This window comes from Microplitis demolitor, chromosome 7, assembly GCF_026212275.2.
Source record: "Microplitis demolitor isolate Queensland-Clemson2020A chromosome 7, iyMicDemo2.1a, whole genome shotgun sequence".
NCBI classification, from domain to species: Eukaryota; Metazoa; Arthropoda; class Insecta; order Hymenoptera; family Braconidae; genus Microplitis; species Microplitis demolitor.
The window spans coordinates 1657566-1679716 of NC_068551.1; the positions used below are offsets into that span (position 1 = coordinate 1657566).

The 22151-nt window shown below is 27.2% G+C and overlaps 1 protein-coding gene across 2 annotated transcripts in view; it reads left to right on the top strand.

Moving 5' to 3' along the window:
• The window catches only part of LOC103570949 (neural-cadherin), a 71372-nt gene that overhangs the window by 22458 nt on the left and 26763 nt on the right, over positions 1 to 22151 (top strand). Inside the window, exons 10-13 of one of the 2 annotated variants that reach the window (XM_008548866.2) lie at positions 3098 to 3288; positions 9783 to 9984; positions 10075 to 10257; positions 12336 to 12525. In XM_008548866.2, coding sequence (XP_008547088.1) covers positions 3098 to 3288; positions 9783 to 9984; positions 10075 to 10257; positions 12336 to 12525 — 766 coding nt within the window. The remainder of the gene's footprint in view (positions 1 to 3097; positions 3289 to 9782; positions 9985 to 10074; positions 10258 to 12335; positions 12526 to 22151) is intronic. The other variant, XM_014442483.1, reaches the window with a different exon arrangement.

Below are 22151 nucleotides of genomic sequence, written 5' to 3' on the forward strand. Positions count from 1 at the left end.
CCACGTACTGTGTACTTCAACGTCTACGCATTTTGTGGTGCATCAAACAGATTTACAATGATATCTGAAATGCTTGCATTTTTATAAATGAATGTGTGTTTTTTTTAAAATCCTTTACAGGAAAAAGGATCGCGCTCTCTCGCTCCTCCCATAACTACTCACTAACCCTCATTAATCTATAATTTATTTTGTTTAAAAAAAAAAAAAAAAAAAAAAAAAAAAACAAGTTACCTCTCATTAAAACTAAAGTCTCTTCGTATAAAAAAGTTAATGCGAATTTTTTTAAAAATCAGACTGACAAAAGTCTCAAATGCTTCTCCTAATTCTTCACTTTCTTTATTTCTGTCATCTCAAGTCTTTAAGTCACTCATCCTCCCACGCATTCACACCTATCGCTCTGTCTAATTAATTATTTCCTTCATTGTTACACTCACTACCTTCCGATAAAATCGTATTTATTTTTTTAATTTTTCTTCATTCATTGAAGTGATTAGTGTGCACCGCGATAGATAATAAGCGCCTATAATATATTTAAAAAAAAAAATAATAATAATTAAATTAATTAATTAATTAATCAATCAACCCAGAAACAAAACAGAGGTACGGATTTCGTGGTGTGACATTTTTTCTTCTGTGATTGGGGCGGCATACCGAATATACGTGTATGAAAGAGAAAAAAGTTTATGAAATAAAATAATTATATATCTTTATATATTTATATATAAAATGCATACCGTCCATCGTATTATTTTTTGAGAGCCGCTGCGGTATCATAATTTTGAGGGGTCACGGATTATTTATACCATACAAAAAACAGTAACAACTTAAACGAGGAAGGGATAAAACTCAAGCTCGCTCTATTCTCTTACTCTGACTCCTACCCATGGTAATTAAATAAAACAATTTAGAACAAAAGAAAAAAAAGATCCTTTTTAAAACCCAGCCCTGCAACCTACGCCCTTTGGTCCCCAAAAATGACCCTTTTGCATTCTGCTTGCATGCGATGCCTGCCTACTATTTATTTATTTATTTATTTTATTTTTAAAATTTATCAACATACTAATTATTGTTTCGTTTACTTTATTTTCTTTAGTTATTATTAATTATTTTTTATGTTTGTCTTTATTGCACCATTTTCTTTCTTCGGATTTCATGATGAACAATAAAATAAGGGCTGTGCTCCAGTAAGTAGGTTACTCTCCTTTTTAACACTCAATTAAATATCAACGGAGGCAAATAGTTTAAATAATAACAATAGTTATTAATAAATAAGTATCGTGTTGGTGTGCAATTGCACACTAATTTTATTTAGTTTTATTATTATTATTAATTATAATTTTTTTTTTATTATTTTAGTTATTTAATTTGCTCTAATTACGCGGAGCACTGCTTAAATTTGAAAAGATTTATCATTTGTAAAAACTAATTATTATTAATTTTTTTTATTCACTTGTAAATATAATTACACACTTTTAATTATTTTGTAAAAAATTATAATTATTTTAAAAATGATATTTTACAATTGATAAATCTTTTTAAAAATACGATTTGCCCGTAAAAAAAATGTAATTTTTTTTTTTTACAAAATTTGATTTTTTTATAATTTCTGTTACGTTCTTTTTTTTTTTCTTTTATTTTATGATATTTTTTATTATTTAAACGCTCAGCCTGAGCTGCGTAGGTATCCATCGTGTCATAGCTGTATTATATATATATATATATATACATTATATAAATATATTAAATAGTTTTGTTTCATACAACATAATTTATTTTATAAAAATCTATACATACATTATAAATAATAACAATACAGTGTACAGTAGAAATTTGTATTGCACAATAATTTTTCCGCTATCGATAAGTAGCAGCACCAGTATTTAACTTTTTTGTCACGCCGATATATATGTATAATAATTATTACAATTATTCATTATTAGTGAAGATTTTTGCCTTAATTTTGAAATCAATTGTTCAAATTTTTGATATTACGGCGAAAATATTAATCTTATAGAAAAAGTTTTTAAACAAAAGTTGTAGGGAATTTAATTTTCTAAAAAAAATGTCTCTTATGATTTTTTTATACGACCAATATTTCAACCGCAATTCCAAAATTAAGATTCATAATGAATTATTCACATTATTGTTAATTATCAAAATCTTAATTTTGAAATTACGGCTTATTTATTAGTTCTATGAAAAATTTACAAGAAACATTTTTTTTGTAAAATGAAATTTTGAACAACTTTTATTTGAAAAATTTTTTCATACGACCAATAATTCCGCCGCAATTCCAAAATTACGATTCATAATGAATGATTCAAATTTTTGTTGATTATGAAAATCTTAATTTTGAAATTACGGCTTTCTTATCAGTGCTACGAAAACTTTATTAGAGACATTTTTTTTGTAAAATTAAATTTGGAACAACTTTTATTTAAAAAATTTTTTTATACAACCAATATTTTCGCCGTAATAAAAAAATTTCACAGCATTAATTATTAATTATTTTCAAATCAAGACAAAAATCCTGAGCGATATCATTAAATAAAGATATATATCTAATATAAATATATAAATATAATTATACATATATGTCATTATTTCTTCCTAACGTCGCTTAAACATAACTGCGGCGTTTCACTGTATTACCTACTACTTTTAATTAATTAATTAACGTAATTGATGTTATAATAATAATAATTATAATGATAATAATTATATATAATAATACTATTTAATATTACATATTATTATAATCCCGTTTGAGTGTTCCAGAGCTAAGCGAAATCTGGCTCGTCAATCGCGGGATCTTTTTTATTAAAGTCCCACGCGAGGATACCTACCAGACTTCGGCTTGCGTAAATTATTCTAAATTCAAATTCAAATTCAAATTCTCATATAAATAATTAAATCTTAAATCAAAGTACTAAAACCCCAAGGCACTGCCTGATTATTTTTTTTCACGGTTAATTAAAAACCTTGAAGAGTTGATATGATAAAAAAAAAAAAAAAAAAAAAGAACACAGCAGCCAACAACAATAAAAATGGTCCCGAAAATTGTCCTGTTACTTGACGGCCCATGTTTTGCCAATAGCGAGACAGGTATCGCCTGAAGGTGCGGGCCTCTGACAAAGGGACATCAGTCTTGTTCGCAGACGTGGACGTTGAGTTAGACGTCGTAGACAGAAACAATAAACCTCCTCTGTGGGATCAAAATGTATACGGCCCCATTCACATCAAAGAAAATGTCACAGTGGGTACTGTAGTGACGTCGGTGAAAGCCAGGTTTGTATGCCACGACATGACCAAGACAAGAGACATGCCGTGCCGCGCCATGCAGTGCTCTCTTTCTCTCTCTCTCTTTACTTATCTGTCAATCTCAATCTTTTTTATTATAATTATTGTCTTTACAATTACCTGTACACAAACAATTCATCTTTCTCACTCTCCGCATATCAACACTCACACATCTTTCTCTCTCTCTCTCTCTCTCTCTTTCTCTATTGTTATTATTTTATTATTTATTATTCATTACCGACTTTTATTTTTTTTTAAATTAAATAAACAGTATATTGATATATATATATATTTAAATAAAAGCACGTATGGTTAAGCGCGGCGTGTGGGTGTGCCTTGTAAAGCTCACCCATTCATCAATATTTTGTTTTAACCAGTAGCATAATTATTTTTTTGATAAAGAAAATAATTATGACAAAAAAAAAAAGAAAAAAAAAATAGTTGATAATTATATAAACTATTGATGTGATTACACGTACGTGCACACTGCAATTGTCGTCTAGCGACAATCCCAAACAGGGTTTTATTTATAAATATATTTAAAAAAAAAATAGTTAGGATGTCTCGTGTCTAACGAGACGTATTACTGATAAGAACATAAATGAATAAGTAAATAATAAAAATGATGGTAATATGATGGGTATTATGGTGACATGAGGGAATAACGTGCCATAAAAAAAAAAAAAAAAAAAAAAAACACTGACACTTCCTAGGTATGATATACAGGTATTCTACGAGAGCCACGGTGCCTACGATCGTCGATCGGGACGTCCTGGCGTCTCTCCTTCAGCCTCCAGCTGCTGCCTCCGTCCTCACACGAGCGAGAGACCGATGCGATTAACTTTTATTTTATTTTTTATATTTTTATTGACAATTATAAATTATAATTGAAAAAAAAAAAAAAAAAAAAAAAAAAAGGAAAAAAAAATAAATAAAGTGAAGGCCAGAGAGATGGCGGCAAATTATTATTTTAAGTTTATTTATTAATAACAAATAAAATAATCAGGAACCGTCTAGTGATGAAGATAAGACTCAACGAGTTGACTCGCTGAAAATTGGACAATAAAATCCAATATGTCACGGATACTAGTCAAGACTAACGCCGTTCTTTTTTCTTTTTCCATTTGTTAACAAACACGTGTCTGGTGTTAGCGCGAGACATACAAGCTGGAGGCGATGGCACAAGACAAGGGTTATCCGCCCTTGTCGCGAACCGTGGAGGTTCAGATTGACGTTGTGGACCGTGCTAATAATCCGCCCGTATGGGACCACGTTGCGTATGGCCCGATCTACTGTAAAGAGAACACAGCCGTTGGGGCTAAAGTTGTGTCTGTTAAAGCCAGGTCTGTCACACTGTTAATGCTCCGTGCGGCTGCACGAACCCGCCCTGCACGCAAAAATCTCGTGGCAGTATTGTTCTTGTGCACGTTAATTGATATTGTGTACGAAACCCACACATTTACTACTTAACTCACAACACTCAACTACTACTTTATTACAACTAAACTCTACACATTTTAATAATTATTTTACTTTTTATTAAATACACACTCTACAATTACACTTAATTTATTCATCATAAATCTCATTTTCTTTTTTTTTTATATTTTAGATAAATATATATATAACTATAATAATTACTGACATTTTAATTCACAGACTGACAACGACACACAGGTGGACGACAAGTCTCGTCTTAAAAATATTTATTTTAATCCTCGATATATATTTACATATACATATATATTACTGATTCAAAAAAATTGACTATTTTTTATTTTTCAAGGATACTTTCAAAAGTTTCCGCAGAGCAAAAAAAAACGCCTGTTAAAAATCAAAATTGAGTACTTCCTAATTGAAATTTTTAATTTTATTTCTTTAATGACTTGGTCTATGAAAAAGGGCAATGCATAATTTTGTAGACAATTGAACGCTTTAGAAAAAAAATCTCTTAACAATTTTTGATAAATTAAATATTTAAAAATTTATTCGAAATCACGGGAATTCACAGAATTTTTAATATTTTTCGACTTTTCTGGTGAAACTATCAGACTTATTACAAAATGTTACATGACCTTTTTTGTAGATCGTTTCATTTCCAACAAATTATCTCTTACAAAATTTTCAAAATTTCTTAATGCTGTTTAGTTATTCGCATTCAAAATCAATCAGTTTCAAAAATCATTTGTGGCTGAATTTAATTCTAATGCAAATAACTGACGAGCATTGAAGAATTTCGAAAAGTTTATTAGAGATAATTTGTTGGAAATGAAACGGCTTACAAAAAAAGTCTTATAACATTTTGTCATAAGTCTGATAGTTTCGCCAGAAAAGTTGAAAAACAGTAAAAATTTAATAAATTCAAATTTTACTTCGATTAATTTCAAATATTTGACATCAAAAAGTAAAAAGAAGCTTTTCTCGTATAGTTTTCGCCTCCCTACAGAAATCTGTATTGACTTTTTCAGTAGACTAAGTCGGAGATAAAATTCAAAATTATAAAAAATTTCCATGTTTTTTGAGAAATGGAAAATTGCAATCAGGAAATTCCTAATTTTGATATTAAAAGCTCGAATTTTCAGATGTTTATTTTAGTCTGCTGAAACTTTTGAAAATGCGTCTTTGAAAAATAAAAAAATTTTTTTTTGAATCGGCCATATATATGCATATAAATATATATTAATTATTAAATATACGATTATACATTTATACACTGCATTTAAAAATTTATAAAAAACGCACAATTATTATACATTCCAATTCGATGCACGTCTTTAATCGGTGTGTGGCTGTTCACGAAGACTTGCCTTAATGTTTTTGTCTTAAATTATTTTTTAAAAATATTATTATTATTATTATCACTTATTATTATTATCAAATACTTAAATAATTTTTAATGCATTTAATAATTATAAAATAAGTAGAAAAAAAAAGATTTTTTTTTCTTTTGATAAAGAAAAAGAAATTTTTTTGAATTATCAATAATTGTCGACGTGAGCAGTCACGATCCCCTCGCGATGACATGAGATTTTAAATCCGCCTGCTCACGTTTTTTTTTAAAAGACGAGACAGTTTATAAAAAATTACTATTATAAATTAATAATAAACGTTTTTTGATAATTAAAGGCTAAGATTTAAATAAAATTAGAAAAAATGTTTTCGTCGCGCGTCAGACGAATTGCAGTATATATGTATATATCTATAAATACAAATATACCTTTTGATAATGCATATATATATATAACTAACAAAAAAAAAAAAATTAATAATTCAAAAAAATATTTATTGCAAATATTTAAATTATATATGCAATAGTATGGTAATATTTGTATAATTATAAATATATATATACATATATATGATTAATTGTTTTGATACTCCCATAGTTCGATACATATGTGTGCCGTAAACATTTTTTGGGCATGCTTCAACATAGATGCTTCCTGAAAATTCCCATTTAATTGATTTTTTAAACTTTTGATATCCATATTTTATCATATATATTATATATTATTATTATTATATTTATTTATTTGTTCGTAATGATTGGCATCTTAAAAAATTATTATTTTATTTATTTACATTAAAGTCTTACGTGCCTGTCAATTTTATTTTACCGTTCGGTACGGAAAAAATTTTGATTTTGGGAAGTTTGCAGTTTTCGTGGCGCCACCAAAAGACCGCGATTTTTTGAAGAACTCGACAAAAGACTTTTTTTCAAATAGCTGTAACTTTTTCAAAAATGGACTAATTCAAGCGTATTTTTTTGCAAAATTTTCGTCTTTGAATTTACTTTTCGGAAAAAAATTCAAAAATAATTAAAGAAATTAAAATCTCGGAAACTTTCAACTTTTTTGAAAAAATCACATTTTTCTTAAAGTCCATTTTTTTCAAAAACTAAGCGAGATACAAAAAAATTATATTCTTTGAAAAAGTCTTATTTCGTCGAGTTCTACAAAATGTCGCGCTCATTAAGCGACGCCATGGAAACTGTAGAATCTCCGATTTTTGATTTTCATTATAATTTATTTAGTTTTTTTGATTTTTTTAAAGAATGCCTGAAGGACGTAGTCAGTGAAAATTGATGCGAGTTAATAAATCCTTGTAATTATTATTTAAAAATCCTCTTATTTTGATAATTTTTGAATTTAAAATTATTATTATTATTATTGAAATTAAATTTTGAGTTATTATTATTTTTTAATTATAAAAATTATACATTTGTTATATTACCTTTTTGCAGAGAGACTTGCATCAAGTAATAGAACGTCGAACATATATATTTTGAATGCCGTAATTGATTTTTGGGCATGTTTCGTCAGTTGCTTACAATTGCGTTGAGTTTAGTGTCTTCGAGGCCGTAGTTGGTTTATATATCGTAGAGTTTTATAATGAAAAATTTTAGAAGCCGTTAATATAATAATATATATATAATATCTTTTATATTGCAATCGCGGAGAATGTAATTCGTCAAGCCATTTTTTTTTTAAATTTTATTTTCAAATTTATATAAAAGCAAAAAAATCAATAGCTATTATTTTTAGTCCGTTAAAAAAAATAAAAAAAAACCGGGATTCAAAAATAAATGCACGAAAACTCATGAACAATAAACATGACACAAACAATCACACTCAAACACGTTAATTATTTAAAAAATTAACTGAAGGTTTTGGTTATGGGATGAAGGGAGTCACGAGATGCATTTAATAGTTATTTATATATTTATATTTTTATATTTTTTTTAATTAGTTATTATTGGTATGTAATGATTAATTAATTAAAAAAATATATAAAAATAAATTTATAATAACATATAATATTAATATCACGCGCACAAACAAACACACGCGAAATTTTAATGTGCGTATGAATCACCACGCGGCACAGATTTTTAAATCAAAAAATTTATTTTTTTATTTTTTCCGAAGCACCGATCTAATATTTTTTCTAACCCTTTGGGCTATGGTATATGTCTATCTTCTCAGCTACTCTTAATATAATAATAATAATTATAATTAAAAAAAAAAAAAAAAAAAAATTAAATTAAATTATAGCCGTTATCGGATTTAAATTATCGTTTTCTGCGCCTTATTTGCTTAAATGTAACGTGATTACATATTTATATTATCATTAAAAAATTTATATAAATAATATCTGTTAAATAAAGTCTTTAAATATTAATAATAAATAATTATAATAATAATAATTAATAAATAAATGAATAAATAATGAACAGGTGAATATTGATAATAGATGTGTACACGTACGCGCACAAATGCAGATGCATTTTAATCGGTGAAATCACGCTTAAGCGACTAACATATCACACACTATTTATACACGCATTTGTTTTATATTTTATTTATTTATTTTACTTTTTTTTTATTTTATCCGGTCGGTTTATTTGTGTGCCGAACATTCACGTTCGTACGTTATTGCATTTTAGTTGCTTGTGTTTAATAAACAATCAAAAAATATTTATTTGCACTGAAAAAATATAACGACAAAAAAAAATTATTTATTTTTTTTTTTTATTTAATAATAAAATGTCGAACGTTCTGTTCGGTACCGGTTTTAAAATTGCGCGGTAAATTCAACGGTCACGATTTTAAAATTATTTTTAAAAATGAACACACACTTTAACACAGGGATGGAAATGAACGCTGATTAAATTTTAAAAATTAATTAACTTGAAATGGAAAAAAAAATATAAAAATTAACATGGGCGCCGGTTTGCCAAAGTAGTTTTAAAAAATAGATGACACGCATTTATTATTATTATTATTATTTTTATTTTTTTTTTACTGTTTTGGTCAATGGAAAATGCAGCCTGCGAGTGTGTTTAGGAATTTTCACAATAGAGTCACAATCAGTGGGGGTTTAAAAAATAAAATAAAATTGGACGAGAGAGAAACGATAACGAGAGTAATTTTAAAAAAAAATAAATATAAAAAATAATAATAAAAAAATAAAATAGTTAGTTTAAATAAATATTAAAAGAGTAATATTTATATTATAGAGTAAAGTTAACTGCTTAGCAAAATAATATGTGATGAATTAGAATTGCAACGTGTGCGTTAGGTATAAATTAAAATTAGATGTTTAAATAGATATTAAAGTTTTTTGGTAAATATATAATTACACATATATATTTTTCATTAAATTGTCTCGCATGGAATCTTTCGTTAAAGCCATACTCACATATAGTTTTATATATTAATTACATATATATTATTATTATTATTGTTATTATTATTATTATTATTATTATTATTATATATTTATAAAAATAATAATAAAAGTTAATAGTTTTTTAAATTACTTTTTTAAAAAATAATAATTGAGGGGAAAAATAATAATTTCCGTTCTCGTTTCTGTTTCCGTTTCGTTATTATGACGGGCCTGATTATTTGAATATTAACATAAACAGGCCACACACTAAAGAACAACCAAGACTTACATTTATCTTGTATGCCTGACAGCTCGGGGATCGAACTTAACCCGACGGTATTTTACCACTTAATGCCCGGATCGACTGCTCAAACAAACAAATTTCATACATTTTATCTCCAACAACGCTCGGAGACGTCTTCGAAAGACAATGTCACTTGGGCTGACATCAAAGTCAATCATCCGCTAGATTACGAGAGTATAAAGGAATACAATTTAACAATTCGAGTTGAGGTGAGTCGAAAATACATTCAAAGTTTCAGGTTTTAGAAAAAAAAAAAAAAAAAAAAGTCAAACTGATGGTATCGATTTTAACTTTTTTAGAATAATGGAGCGCAACAATTAGCGTCGGAAGCAACAATCCATATTGTATTGGAGGACGTTAACGATGAGATACCATTATTTACGGAAGGCGAACAGGAAACTGTGCTTGAAGGCGAACCTATTGGGAGCAAAGTGACTCAAGTAAACGCAATAGACAAAGATGGAACGGCTCCGAACAATCAGGTACACACGTGGCTTGTTCAATGGTAATTTTCTCTCCCGAACATGAACATGCACACACACATTCACATACACACTTACTAGAACTTTGAATTCAAAATCTGTTTACTGCTTCAAATAATTTATTGTCGAATTAATTTATTCAAAGTTGGTAATTTTTTGTTTGAGATCTATTTCAATTTAACTTTCAAGTTGTTTGTTTTACTTCGATAATTACACGACAGTTTATATTGAAATAACATTTTTTTTTTTTTTTACCGTGAAAAGGGTAAATTTATTCAGACATTTAATTAATTTATTTAATTGATTGTCAGTCATAATTTGTACCAAAGCCATTGGGTCTATTACTTTGGCAGCTGTCAAAATCACAATAGTATCAAGTGAAAATTTATTGTTAATTGATATGACTTGTTAATTATTTACAAAATTAAATAAATTATTGTTTTTCATCGAGGATACTCATGAGTTTAGAGAGGGTTCATTATAATGATTATTTATTTTGGCCACGAATTAAAAAGGTTTTTATGGCTACAAATTTGGACGGCGTATTTTTACGAATTTTTAATTTTGCAACATATTTCATCATTATCTGAATAAAATCTATCATTATTACGGTCACCACTTGAATTTATATTTTTAGTCATACGCGGTCGATATGCAACATGACGTAAAACATTTCAAATTAATTTAAATTACACCCGTTTTAATTATTGATAACTAATTAAACCACTCGGTACTATAAATTTTACGATTGGGTACTTTTGATAATTCAAATAATAATTTGTAACAATAATTGGTGCAATTCCTATTTAAATTATCAATTTCGTTAAATTACTAACGTAGTATCAATTTTAGAATTTCCGTTCAGAATTCACTGAAATTCGACTTTTTAGCAGATAATTTAATTATATTTTGAACGGTAATTTTAAAAGCGGCAGTTCTACTTTAATGTTTACTAAAAATTTCCAATTACAAAAAATTTGAATTTTTTTTTATCAGTTACATATAGTACACAGAAAAAAAAGATTTTTTGATGCATGAAATTTGTACTCTTTCCAAAAAAAAAATTCGTACTATAAATTGAAGGAAAAAAATTTTTAGGCGCGAAAAAAAAATTATTTGAATCGAGAAATTTTTTCTCGTCTTAAGAAACATTTTTCTTTTCTTTCAATTTATATTTCTGGCGCCAAGAAACTTTCTTTTTGTTTAAAAATCCCCTCAGCTAATTAATTTTTACAGACTACATTTATTTACTAAACATATATTTTATTTAATGACGTGTATTATAAAATTTTCAAATAACGCTGACGTTTTGCAACCGTCGCAGTTCTGAAAATTGTCGTAATTCATACATTCTGTACTTATGAGTTTAGAACATTCTTGTGTATCTACTAGTTCTACGACTGTATAATTGGTTTGTTGGAACTATGAATCAGTCTAGAACTGAAATAAAATTCTAGCAAAAATTAACACTCGAAATAGTTTAAAGACTGTTATTATCAAGAAACCGGAAAACAAAACCGTATTAATTACATTGTAATTCACAAATTCATCCCATTAATTCCAAAGCCATTTTAAAATATGCCAGAATTTTCGTAGCAGTGGAATTCAAACAATTTGAAATATTTCAAGTCATTGCAATGCTTGAGGCAAATAAATACCCAACTAAATACTCGAGTCTTAAGCTAACAAAGTAATTATTCCTCATGAAAAATTAAGTTTTTTATTTTGTAATAAACTTTATTAATATTTATTGTCGTTGCTGTAAAATATTGTAATATATAAGGGATTTAATTTTTAATATTTTAAGTAGTTGCCTAAGAAGTGGAAAATATTGTAATTCATTCATTTTTTATTCAAAAGGGTTATGAAAAATTTTTATTCAATGGTTTAGTACTTTGCTAAAATTTAAAGGAGCTTTTATTTTTTCATTTACTATTCACAGTAAAAGGTTTTTAAAATTGAAAATCTAAATTAATTAGTTTTAAGTACTCTGAGAAAAAAAATGAATGTTATGTGTAATATAGAAGTTTATAATTACGATTATTAATAAGAAATATTTTTTTTTTTTTTTTTATCAGGTTACTTATTACGTAGTAAATAGTAACAGAAATGAGGGTAAAGATTACTTTGAAATCAACCGTGAGACTGGGGAAATATTTACCAAAATAATCTTCGATCGTGAGAAACAGGGCGCTTATGCTCTCGAAGTCGAAGCAAGAGATGGCGCCCCCTCAGCACGACCCAATAGCAACGGGCAACCTAATTCAGGTAAGTTTATTTAATACTCTATATATTAAATTATTTAAAAGCAAAGTTAAGTTAAGTAAAATATAATAGAAATTAAATTTCCTTGGTTAAGAAATAAATTAAATAATATCATTAGAATATTGGTATTATTTTTTTTTGGAAACTTTTCCATTTAGAAGGGAAATAAAATTACTGAATTTTACATTTGTACAAGGACGAATTAGTTTCACATTTAAATTTTCCTCAAAACGGATTTCTCTCGTCGGATTTTCTCACTAATTCCTCAAACTGGATTTAGCATGTTTCTCGGAATTACGAGTTTCGCCGTTAAACTTTTGTTGTTTGTGCTATTTTCACAGCAGAGTTTCTCTCAATGCCTTCATTTCTCGCTTTGCAATGCCCGCTTTTCAAAATTAAACCAAAATTTTAATTCAAATTTACAAACTTATATAAATTAACACCGACCGAACTAAACTTATAACTCACTCATTAGTTTAATCATTTACTAATGAACTGTCATGCCGACAATTATATTAATGATATTCGACCCTTCAATATCCCAGTAATGAATATCAACTTACACCATTACCTAAGTACGCAAAACAAATAATTACTAAAAAAAAAAAAAAAAAAAAATTTCATTAAAATTGAAACGGAAAATAATGAATTACAAGCGAAACTTAATTCTTCTTCCGTTGAAATGGAAAAAAACTTTTTTTAAAATTTAATTTATTTTAATAAATTGATTTTAAATTTAAATTTGAATTTAAATTTACAAAAATAAAAAGCCATTATTACTTTAGTTTACTATTCAAGGATTTGCATTAACGACTGAGTAAACGTAAACTCAAAATTATTAAACGGAAGCTTAATGTGCAAACTTCACTGATCTGGCAATAATTCGTTAACTTGGAGATTAAATTTAATAAATAAATTTTTAATATTAAATTTTCGTCGTTTATTTTTTAATATTTGTTACCCTGCGCGATATTTAGCTTGAAAACAAGACTAAATTTTTCCTTTTTTTTTATTTAAATTTCACTACACAGAAAAGGATTTCCTGCCCTAGAAAATTTTTTGCACTATGGATTGAAGACGAAAATTTTCTTACGTCAAGAAATTTTTTCGAGTCTTAAGAAAATTTTTTTTTCATTTCGTAATGAAAAATTTTTCTTGCGTCACTCATTTAAAAAAGACTGAAAAAGTGTTGACTATTTCAAACTTGAAAACATGACATGACAAACTTTTTTTGAACGATTTTCAAACTTCTGGAAATTTAAAAAACACATTTCACTTAATGTTTTCAGACTATTTTGTAATTTTGTCTAACTTTTCATTAAAAGTGATAACATTTATCTTTTTTTTTTTTTCAGTTCATAATACGGTCAGAAAAAACTGATTTCTCTTTATTTCTGACATTTTTCTTCTTTGCTTATTTTAATTTGAATTTTTCAGTTTGAAAAACGTTCAAAAAAAGTTGAATGCTGTGTCATGTTTCAAAGTTTATAATAGTCAACACTTTTTTGACAATTTTTTTTTTCATGGACAAGAAATCCCTATTTTCTATGCACGCGATCTTATAAACACGATACAGAAAAAATATAAATATGACACGTGAACATATGATGGACGTGGTTTTATAACCAACTGTCATAGTTTACTTGAAGAATATTTTCAGTAAAAAAATGTCGATGTTATTTCCAGATTTATAGCTCGTGTATATAAACATATATATAATTTTTCTCAGTGTCACGATATTTTCTACGTCCGATAAATCTGATTTGTTAGACGAAATTCGACAATAACATTTTGACCTTAAGATAAATCTTATCTCGTACAGTAGGGTTGAAAAATACAGTGATATGGCTTTAGATAACAAGGGCCTATTACTAGATAGGGCAACTGCGGCCTTGTTAGTTTATATAATGATGCATAAAAGTATTTGGTTGCCGAAGAAAATACTTCTGAAATCCTATTGAAAAGTTTTGAATGCCACGAAAAAGCCTGTCGCTCTGTCCGTTTAAATCTCGTTATAGGATCAACTGAGAAAAGTGGATATCGGTTTTCTCCGTTGACGTTATTCAATGCAGAAAATATATAAGATAAAAGACCCAGAGCTCAAACAAAATAAAAATGACCGAGAAAAAAAAACTAAATTTATCTCGAGATTATGTTTCTTATTAAGAGATTTTATTAAAAGGTTCGTGTATAAAATATTCTGTTCTGCTGATTTAAAAAAAACAACTTTTATGAATATTTAAATACTTTTATGAGTTTTAAAAATATTCATCAACTTTTCACATGATCGACTTTATTTTTAATACCACCATTTATAAATGTATTAAATAAATATTTACTGAAGGTAAATAAAAATATATAAATACAGTTTTTTACTCGATAGTCACAATGTAATGAAAAAAAAAAAATTACTTTGCTACGAAATTCATTCATTGGCTTTATTTTATATTTTGAAGGCTTTTAAAATACATTTATTAATTATTAACTCGAGCGTTTCATTTATTTATATTCTGCTAAACAAATTTCGGTCGGTACTCGATAATAAATAAATTAGCTATATAAATATTCATGGATTATTTATTTTATAATGACGACAAATGGAGATCAATAGTAATTTACTGTACAAATAATGATAATAATTTTATAAACGGTTTTAATAAATAAAAGTTGACGGAGAAATAAACATAAACGTAATCTACATGAGCAACTACTGCTATTAGTTTCGGTAAATTTTAATAACGGGCAACTGCAGTGATTTATATATATATATATGTATATATTTTCCATTTATCGTAAATATAAAGTGTAGAGTATTGTACGAAAACATGTGTACAATGGCTATGAATATCGGTTGTACGTCCAACGAAATTACTACTTTGATTCACGGAGAAATTCATCGAGAGACAAGTCGCTCAATGGCAGAAAAGGCTACACCAATTATCGGAAAATCCATAAAGCTTGTAGCCATAAAATTAATCTCAATCCCGATCCAAATCCGGATTTACATTTTATTTTTTATTTCCGCTGGAATACTCAATTCTCTACGTCGAAATATTTTTAACAAAATATACTGCGTGCTTTTTCAAAACTTTTTAAAACCATTTACTTATTTTTTACACTCTAATTAACGTTATTATTTTATAACGTCTATGCACTGATAAATAGTTTGTATAATAGCGTTTTTTTTTTTTTTTTTTTTTTTTTTTTGAATGGAAGTTAATTATTTGAGATTCTTCGAGTGTAAATTAAATATAGAAGCGGAATTATTTTAAATACCACCCGAGTGAATAAAAGTTTTTTTTTTCAACTGCATTTTTAAATTATCTGTTTGAAAAGTATCTGCATAGAGCAATAATACTTAATATATATTTCCATTTGTCAGTTTATTTTTTAGTTTTTTCGAATCTTGGCTTATTGATACGGAAACCTATAAATTTAATTTTTTTCATACAAATGTATATAAATGTAGTTTAATAGTATGGCTAAGCGGTATATCATTAATGTCTCAAAGTACACACGATCCAAACTAAAACGATACGATAAAAATACACCCAGATACTTGATATCAAATTAAATCCTTTGAATGATAATAAAAACTTCCGATACTGACAAATATAAAAATAAAAAGAATAATAGCCTTAAAGTATTTTTAAAAAAACGCAAGCTACTTTTTCTGTTATTATTTATTTTTCTTTGAGAAAAATAAGATCGAGTAACAAAATCCAAGTAGTCCCAAGTAGTAGTTAGTAAGTTGAAACTTTGGTCTGTTAGGTGCTCTTAAAGTAGTCAACAACTCTTGTAGCCACTTTGTGAAGTTTTTTTTTCCTAGACCACAACCGCGGGTAGGAATTACTTTATGACTTTATGGTGGAATTTAACATTTATTATTTATGATCTGACGTTTATAATTCGCTCGGTTACCTTACAGACCAATTAATATATTAAATCTTTATGGGATTTGGTGAATAAGTTTTAATTTATTGGGCTCACGGTAAACTAATTTAATTAAACTGCTAAAAATTGATAAATATGTGCGATCAATTTAAATATTTTTTTTAAATTTCTTATCAGGAAATTGGAACTCTCGCACGGAAATATGGGCGCTATTAAAAGTCCGGGTGATTATGGATTTTATTTAAATTTGAATTCATTCCGTCCCCGGAGTTCCGGAGTTTTAAAAAAAAATCAGTTTGCATACGGGGAAAATTGCATTTTGGTTATCTGGATTTTCTTTTACTCCGGTTCGGAGATAACACGAAAATAAACTCCTTTTAGAAGTAAATTTCACTCTGAGATCAAATAAATAAACAGTCATCCGCTCCATATTTACTCCGAAATTTTTCCAGTGTAGCGAAAAAATCTATGTAACATAAATATGTTGGCATATATATCTACGTAGACATCACCGCATATATATCAACATATATGTAAATAAATTCGCAAAACTTATGGCAGATATTTGTTTGTTTTGCGCATATATATGTAATATATGTGTCATAATTTTTACATATACTTTTTTCACGCAGTTTATTATTTTATTATTCAAATTATCGCGGTTTTGTTTGCAAATGAATTTGTTACTGAATTTGAAATGAAATTAAAAAGAGCGGGAAAATTATTAAATATTAATTTGAATGTATAGCAATAGGAGGATGGTATTTACGGTGTTATTTTGAAATGGAATTTAGTATTGTGGTGGAACACAACCCTTTTACTCGTGGGAAATTAGTCCGTGCGCAAGTGCAGCTTACATCAATACAGAATACCACAATTAATGTTAATCAAATTCATAACTTGAGTTTGCATTCTCGGCTTATTGGTTCGAAAATCCATAAATTTATTGTATTGTACTTAAACACCAAACTCATATAGACTCATACAGACAGCACATATTTATTTAGTGAATCGTGATTATTTTCTATGCTTCTCGCGACAATAGAAATAATAACTATAAATTCAATTTAAATTATCAAACTCCTGCAGGAATATTTCATTGCATCGCTTTCACGAAAAATACACATTTAAATAACTTTCAGTTCCATTTAGTATTTTATCTCTACATATTTCAGCGCAACAACTTTTTTCGGGTTCTCAAACATCCATTTATCAGGAACAATAGGATAATTAAATTGTTCGCGATAACGACTCCTTTTTTCACAAACTAATTAATATCTTAATCGATAAATTCCTTTGTTAAAGAATGCTGCTGACTAATTAATTTTGAGTTTACTATCATTAGACTCATGAATATATATGTCAAGTTAATAAATTTTTTTTTAATTATAAAATTAACCCGCCGAAAATAAGTATGTTATTAAAAATTTAATTTTGAGCGGATCACTACTTATATTTTTAATTTTCTGGTGAGAAATTCACTCTGACATAGAGTTTATTTTTTAAAATTTAAATTCTGAATTAAAGTAAATGTGGATTGAAATAAAATCCAGATCACTCTGAAATCCCGCATGAAAATACCATATATGATAAATATGTATGGAAAAATATATGATTAATATGAGACCATGTAAATGGCTAAAAACGACATATATTTTCTTATATATAATATAGCAAGTTTTAATATAATTAATTATATACGTAAGTTTATAAATTAATATATATATATTTATAATCATATATGTAAGCTTATAAGTTAGCATATATATGTTTTACATATATTGATAATTATATATGTAAATTTGTAAGCTAGCATATATATATATATATATATATATATATATATATATTCTGAAGACAATGTTTGAATCTTATAACAAGGAAAGACAGAAAAGAATAGATTTTATTTATTCTTATATATATAGGAAGACTTATATGGTTCTATATATCGAAAAATATATAAAAATTTATAAAATTGAATACATGGTATATATATCATGTCATATAATGATTAATTATATATGTACTCTTATTTGCTTCCATATATAAATAACATTCATGTTTGAATATATTGAAATTATAAGTTTTCAAATATATAAATAATATATTGAAGCTATACGGAAATATATGAAATTACATAAGAGAAAACATATGAAAATATAATAAAATCGGCCAAAATCTATATAAAGTTCTATACAAAATTTCATGTATTGTCACATATATATTTATATCTGTAACATATATTTTTTAACATATGTTTATCATACATGATATTTTCATGCGGGCAGAGTGATTTTTTTCAAAACACCAGAAGCCCGAGTGACCGAATGAATTCGGATTTAAATGAATTTTTTACAGAATTTTTTTTTTTTTAATTTGATCAGAAATTAATAAAAAAAATGATAATTGATATGGATGAGAAGTTTTAGAATTTTCGCGGGTTTTTAAAATTATAAATCAAACCCTTGACGTTAAATAAATAAAAAATAAAAAATTAACAGAGATTTTGACTAGTTATATAGGAAAATAATTTGATCATACTCAATCTATACCCACTCATCCGTCATACTCAACATTTAATACTATAAAAACATATATGCGTACATAAAATATATATATGTCGACATAATATCCGCATGTACATATAAATGTGTGTATGTATATCGTCGTATCAATAAACTATTCAGAATATCTCGATTGACGTTGACGTACTGATGAAATATTGGTAATTGAATTTCCGTAATTAAATTCTCCTTTATTAGTCGACTATATCGTCTATGTAGTTTATCATCTAGATACATTGGATTATTATTTATTGAAAAATTAAACCCAGATATTCTATAAAACCCTTAATATCATTTAAATTTATAATTTAATTACAAACTTGTGAAAACAGTAAACTTGAAAAAAAGTTTAAAATTATTTTCACCTAAAAAAAAATACGAAGTTGCTCCTTTTTTCTCTACTCCTTATCATCAACTTTTGCGAACTTGTTCATCACCTTTTCCACGACTTCTTTGAAACCATAACGCCTGAGGAAACTTTCATATTTCCAAACTTGATATACCACGACCCAAACAAAGTAGGTTCACTTTGCTTACTTTAAAAAAAATGAAATAAAATAAAACGACAAGTAAAAAAAAATAAACGAAAGAAACTTATTTCCAAGCATTTATATTCTTAGAGTTAAAAATACGTCTTTGTCAAAAGTATTTTATTCATACTTATCTTAACTTAACACATTTTAAAAATAAGTTTTTCAAAAAATTTAACTCTGATTAAATCGTAACGTAATGACCGTGTAACTTGGGTATAAAGTATCCAATTACTAACGTTCACAAGTGTTTGAATTCTGAATATAAGTCAAACTATTAACAAGTGTGCAATTATAACTACTAATTACTTTATAGTTCCTTTACATCCCTACTTTCCCGCCTTTTTTTAAAAAAAAAGTCGTCTTCCAAACTTTTGTAATGAATATTAATTTTTTTACTTCAAGGACATGGTTCCGAACTAGAACTCTCATCAAATACTACACACTTAACACATTTTAGTTTTTTTACTCGAAAATTATGATTAAAAAAATTCATTTACATTTTTCTCTGACAGTTTTTCTACAGAAATTCTATTTTTCGACTACTAATTTTTCTACTTCGATAAAATATTTTTGAAAATTTTTAATTTCTAACATTGAGACCAAATATCACACACGCAAATATTACCCTATCATATCAGTGGCTTCTCATGAAAATATCCCTGTTATCAAAATTTTCCTCTGACAGTTTCCTATAGAAATTCTATTTTTCGATTATTAATTTTTCTACTTTGAAAAAAGATTTTTTGAAATTTTGAATTTTCAACATGAGGCCAAATATCACACACGCAAATGATTCCCGATCGTATTAGTGGCTTCTGATAGAAACATTCCTGTTTCTGTTAAAATTTTATGACTTTTACCGAAAATTCTACTCTTCATGTTTCCAATAACGACTATTAGTTTTGTCTTTGAGGAAGCACCTGATGGAAAGTAAACACGAAAAATTAATGATTGATACCCAATATTACTTAAATATAATGACATTATGGTGGCATATTTAACTTAAGTGGGTGTTATAATTACGTTATAGTAAATATAGCATAAAAGCACTAAAACAATTCTCTGGGCCAGGAAATTCATAATGCGGACAATCAACTTGTTACTACGACTCGGCACTTTGTGTAATTAATTTTCTGTTAATACCACAAACAATATTTTGACATTGTTCATAAACATCTGCTAAGTATACATTGTCCGCCGCCAAATATACATAAAATGTGCCAACAATACACTGGTATTTGTGTAGAGAAAGAGAGAAAATTAGTATAACGTATACAATTAATATTGTTGAAGAGACAATGACCAAAGCGTATAAATAACATACGCATGTGATTATAAATTCGACAAATTCCCATGATGCTAAATGAATTGTCGTGAACAATAAATGCTCTTGGCATATTTCACGCTAGTAATTATTTGTACAGGCCAATGTATGTCAATGTGACATTCCCGTGTGTACCTTTACCGCAAATTGTTTTAGAATGTTTTCCCAATTACTTTTCTCCATGAACCATTTCATTGCCTGTAATTACATCATTCTGACAATTAAAATCATAATATTTAATTGGATAATTCTATAAATTATACTCCTGGGTTACAAAATTTCAAGCCAACATAATAATTAAATTTTTTTTCGACCGAAAAAAGGTCTGGTTAGTGATCAAACGTCTGAAAACTAGTTAAGCCGAAAAATGGCCGAAATTAGGCGTAAAAAAGACCGAAATTAGGCCAGGTCAATTTATTGGCCAATTGTCGGCCCATATATTAAGAATTATAAAATTTCGGCGTGTTTTCGGCTTTTTTCAATACAAATTCTACATTTTCGGCCAAATTTCGTCTTTTTGCGTGTTTTCGGCTGGGCAATAGGACAAGTACCCGGAAAATAATAATAAAAATTAAAAATTAAAATATTTCGATTGCTTTCGGATAATAATTAAATTTTTTCCGGCTGAAAAGCTGCCGAAAAAAGGTCTGGGTAGTGATCAATAGTCTGAAAACTAGTAAAGCTGAAAAATGGCCAAAATTAGGCGTAAAAAAGACCGAAATTAGGCCAGATCAATTTATTGGCCAATTTTCGACCTGTAAATTAAGAATTATAAAATTTCGGCGTGTCTTCAGCTTTTTTCAATAAAAATTCTACGATTTCGTCGTGATTTCAGCTAAATTTAGTCTTTTTTGCGTGTTTTCGGCCGGGTAATAGGACAAGTGCCCGGAAAATAATACTAAAAATAAGAAATAAAAATATTTCAATTGTTTTCGGATAATAATTAAATTTTTCGGGCAAAACTTTAATAATTTATGCTTTGGAAATAATTACTTTCACGTATTCTGAGTTTATATGTTGGCTTCCTGTACGGATAGGAATAATTATTTCTACCCTGATTCTAATTGAAATTTACGTATTACATTAAATATATATGTGTGTACTAAGGAAACTACTTAAATATGAGTATATATATGAATATTAATGATGATGATAATAATGAGGTAATAAGTACTTGGCTAAAAAAAATAGTTACAAGTAAAATATGAAATATTAAAAGTGAATAAATGTTCTCTGTATTTCACTCCACGTTCACGACCAAGTTCCAAGTACTCTAAAAAATTTTATAAGTTTTTTTATTTGATTTTCATGTTT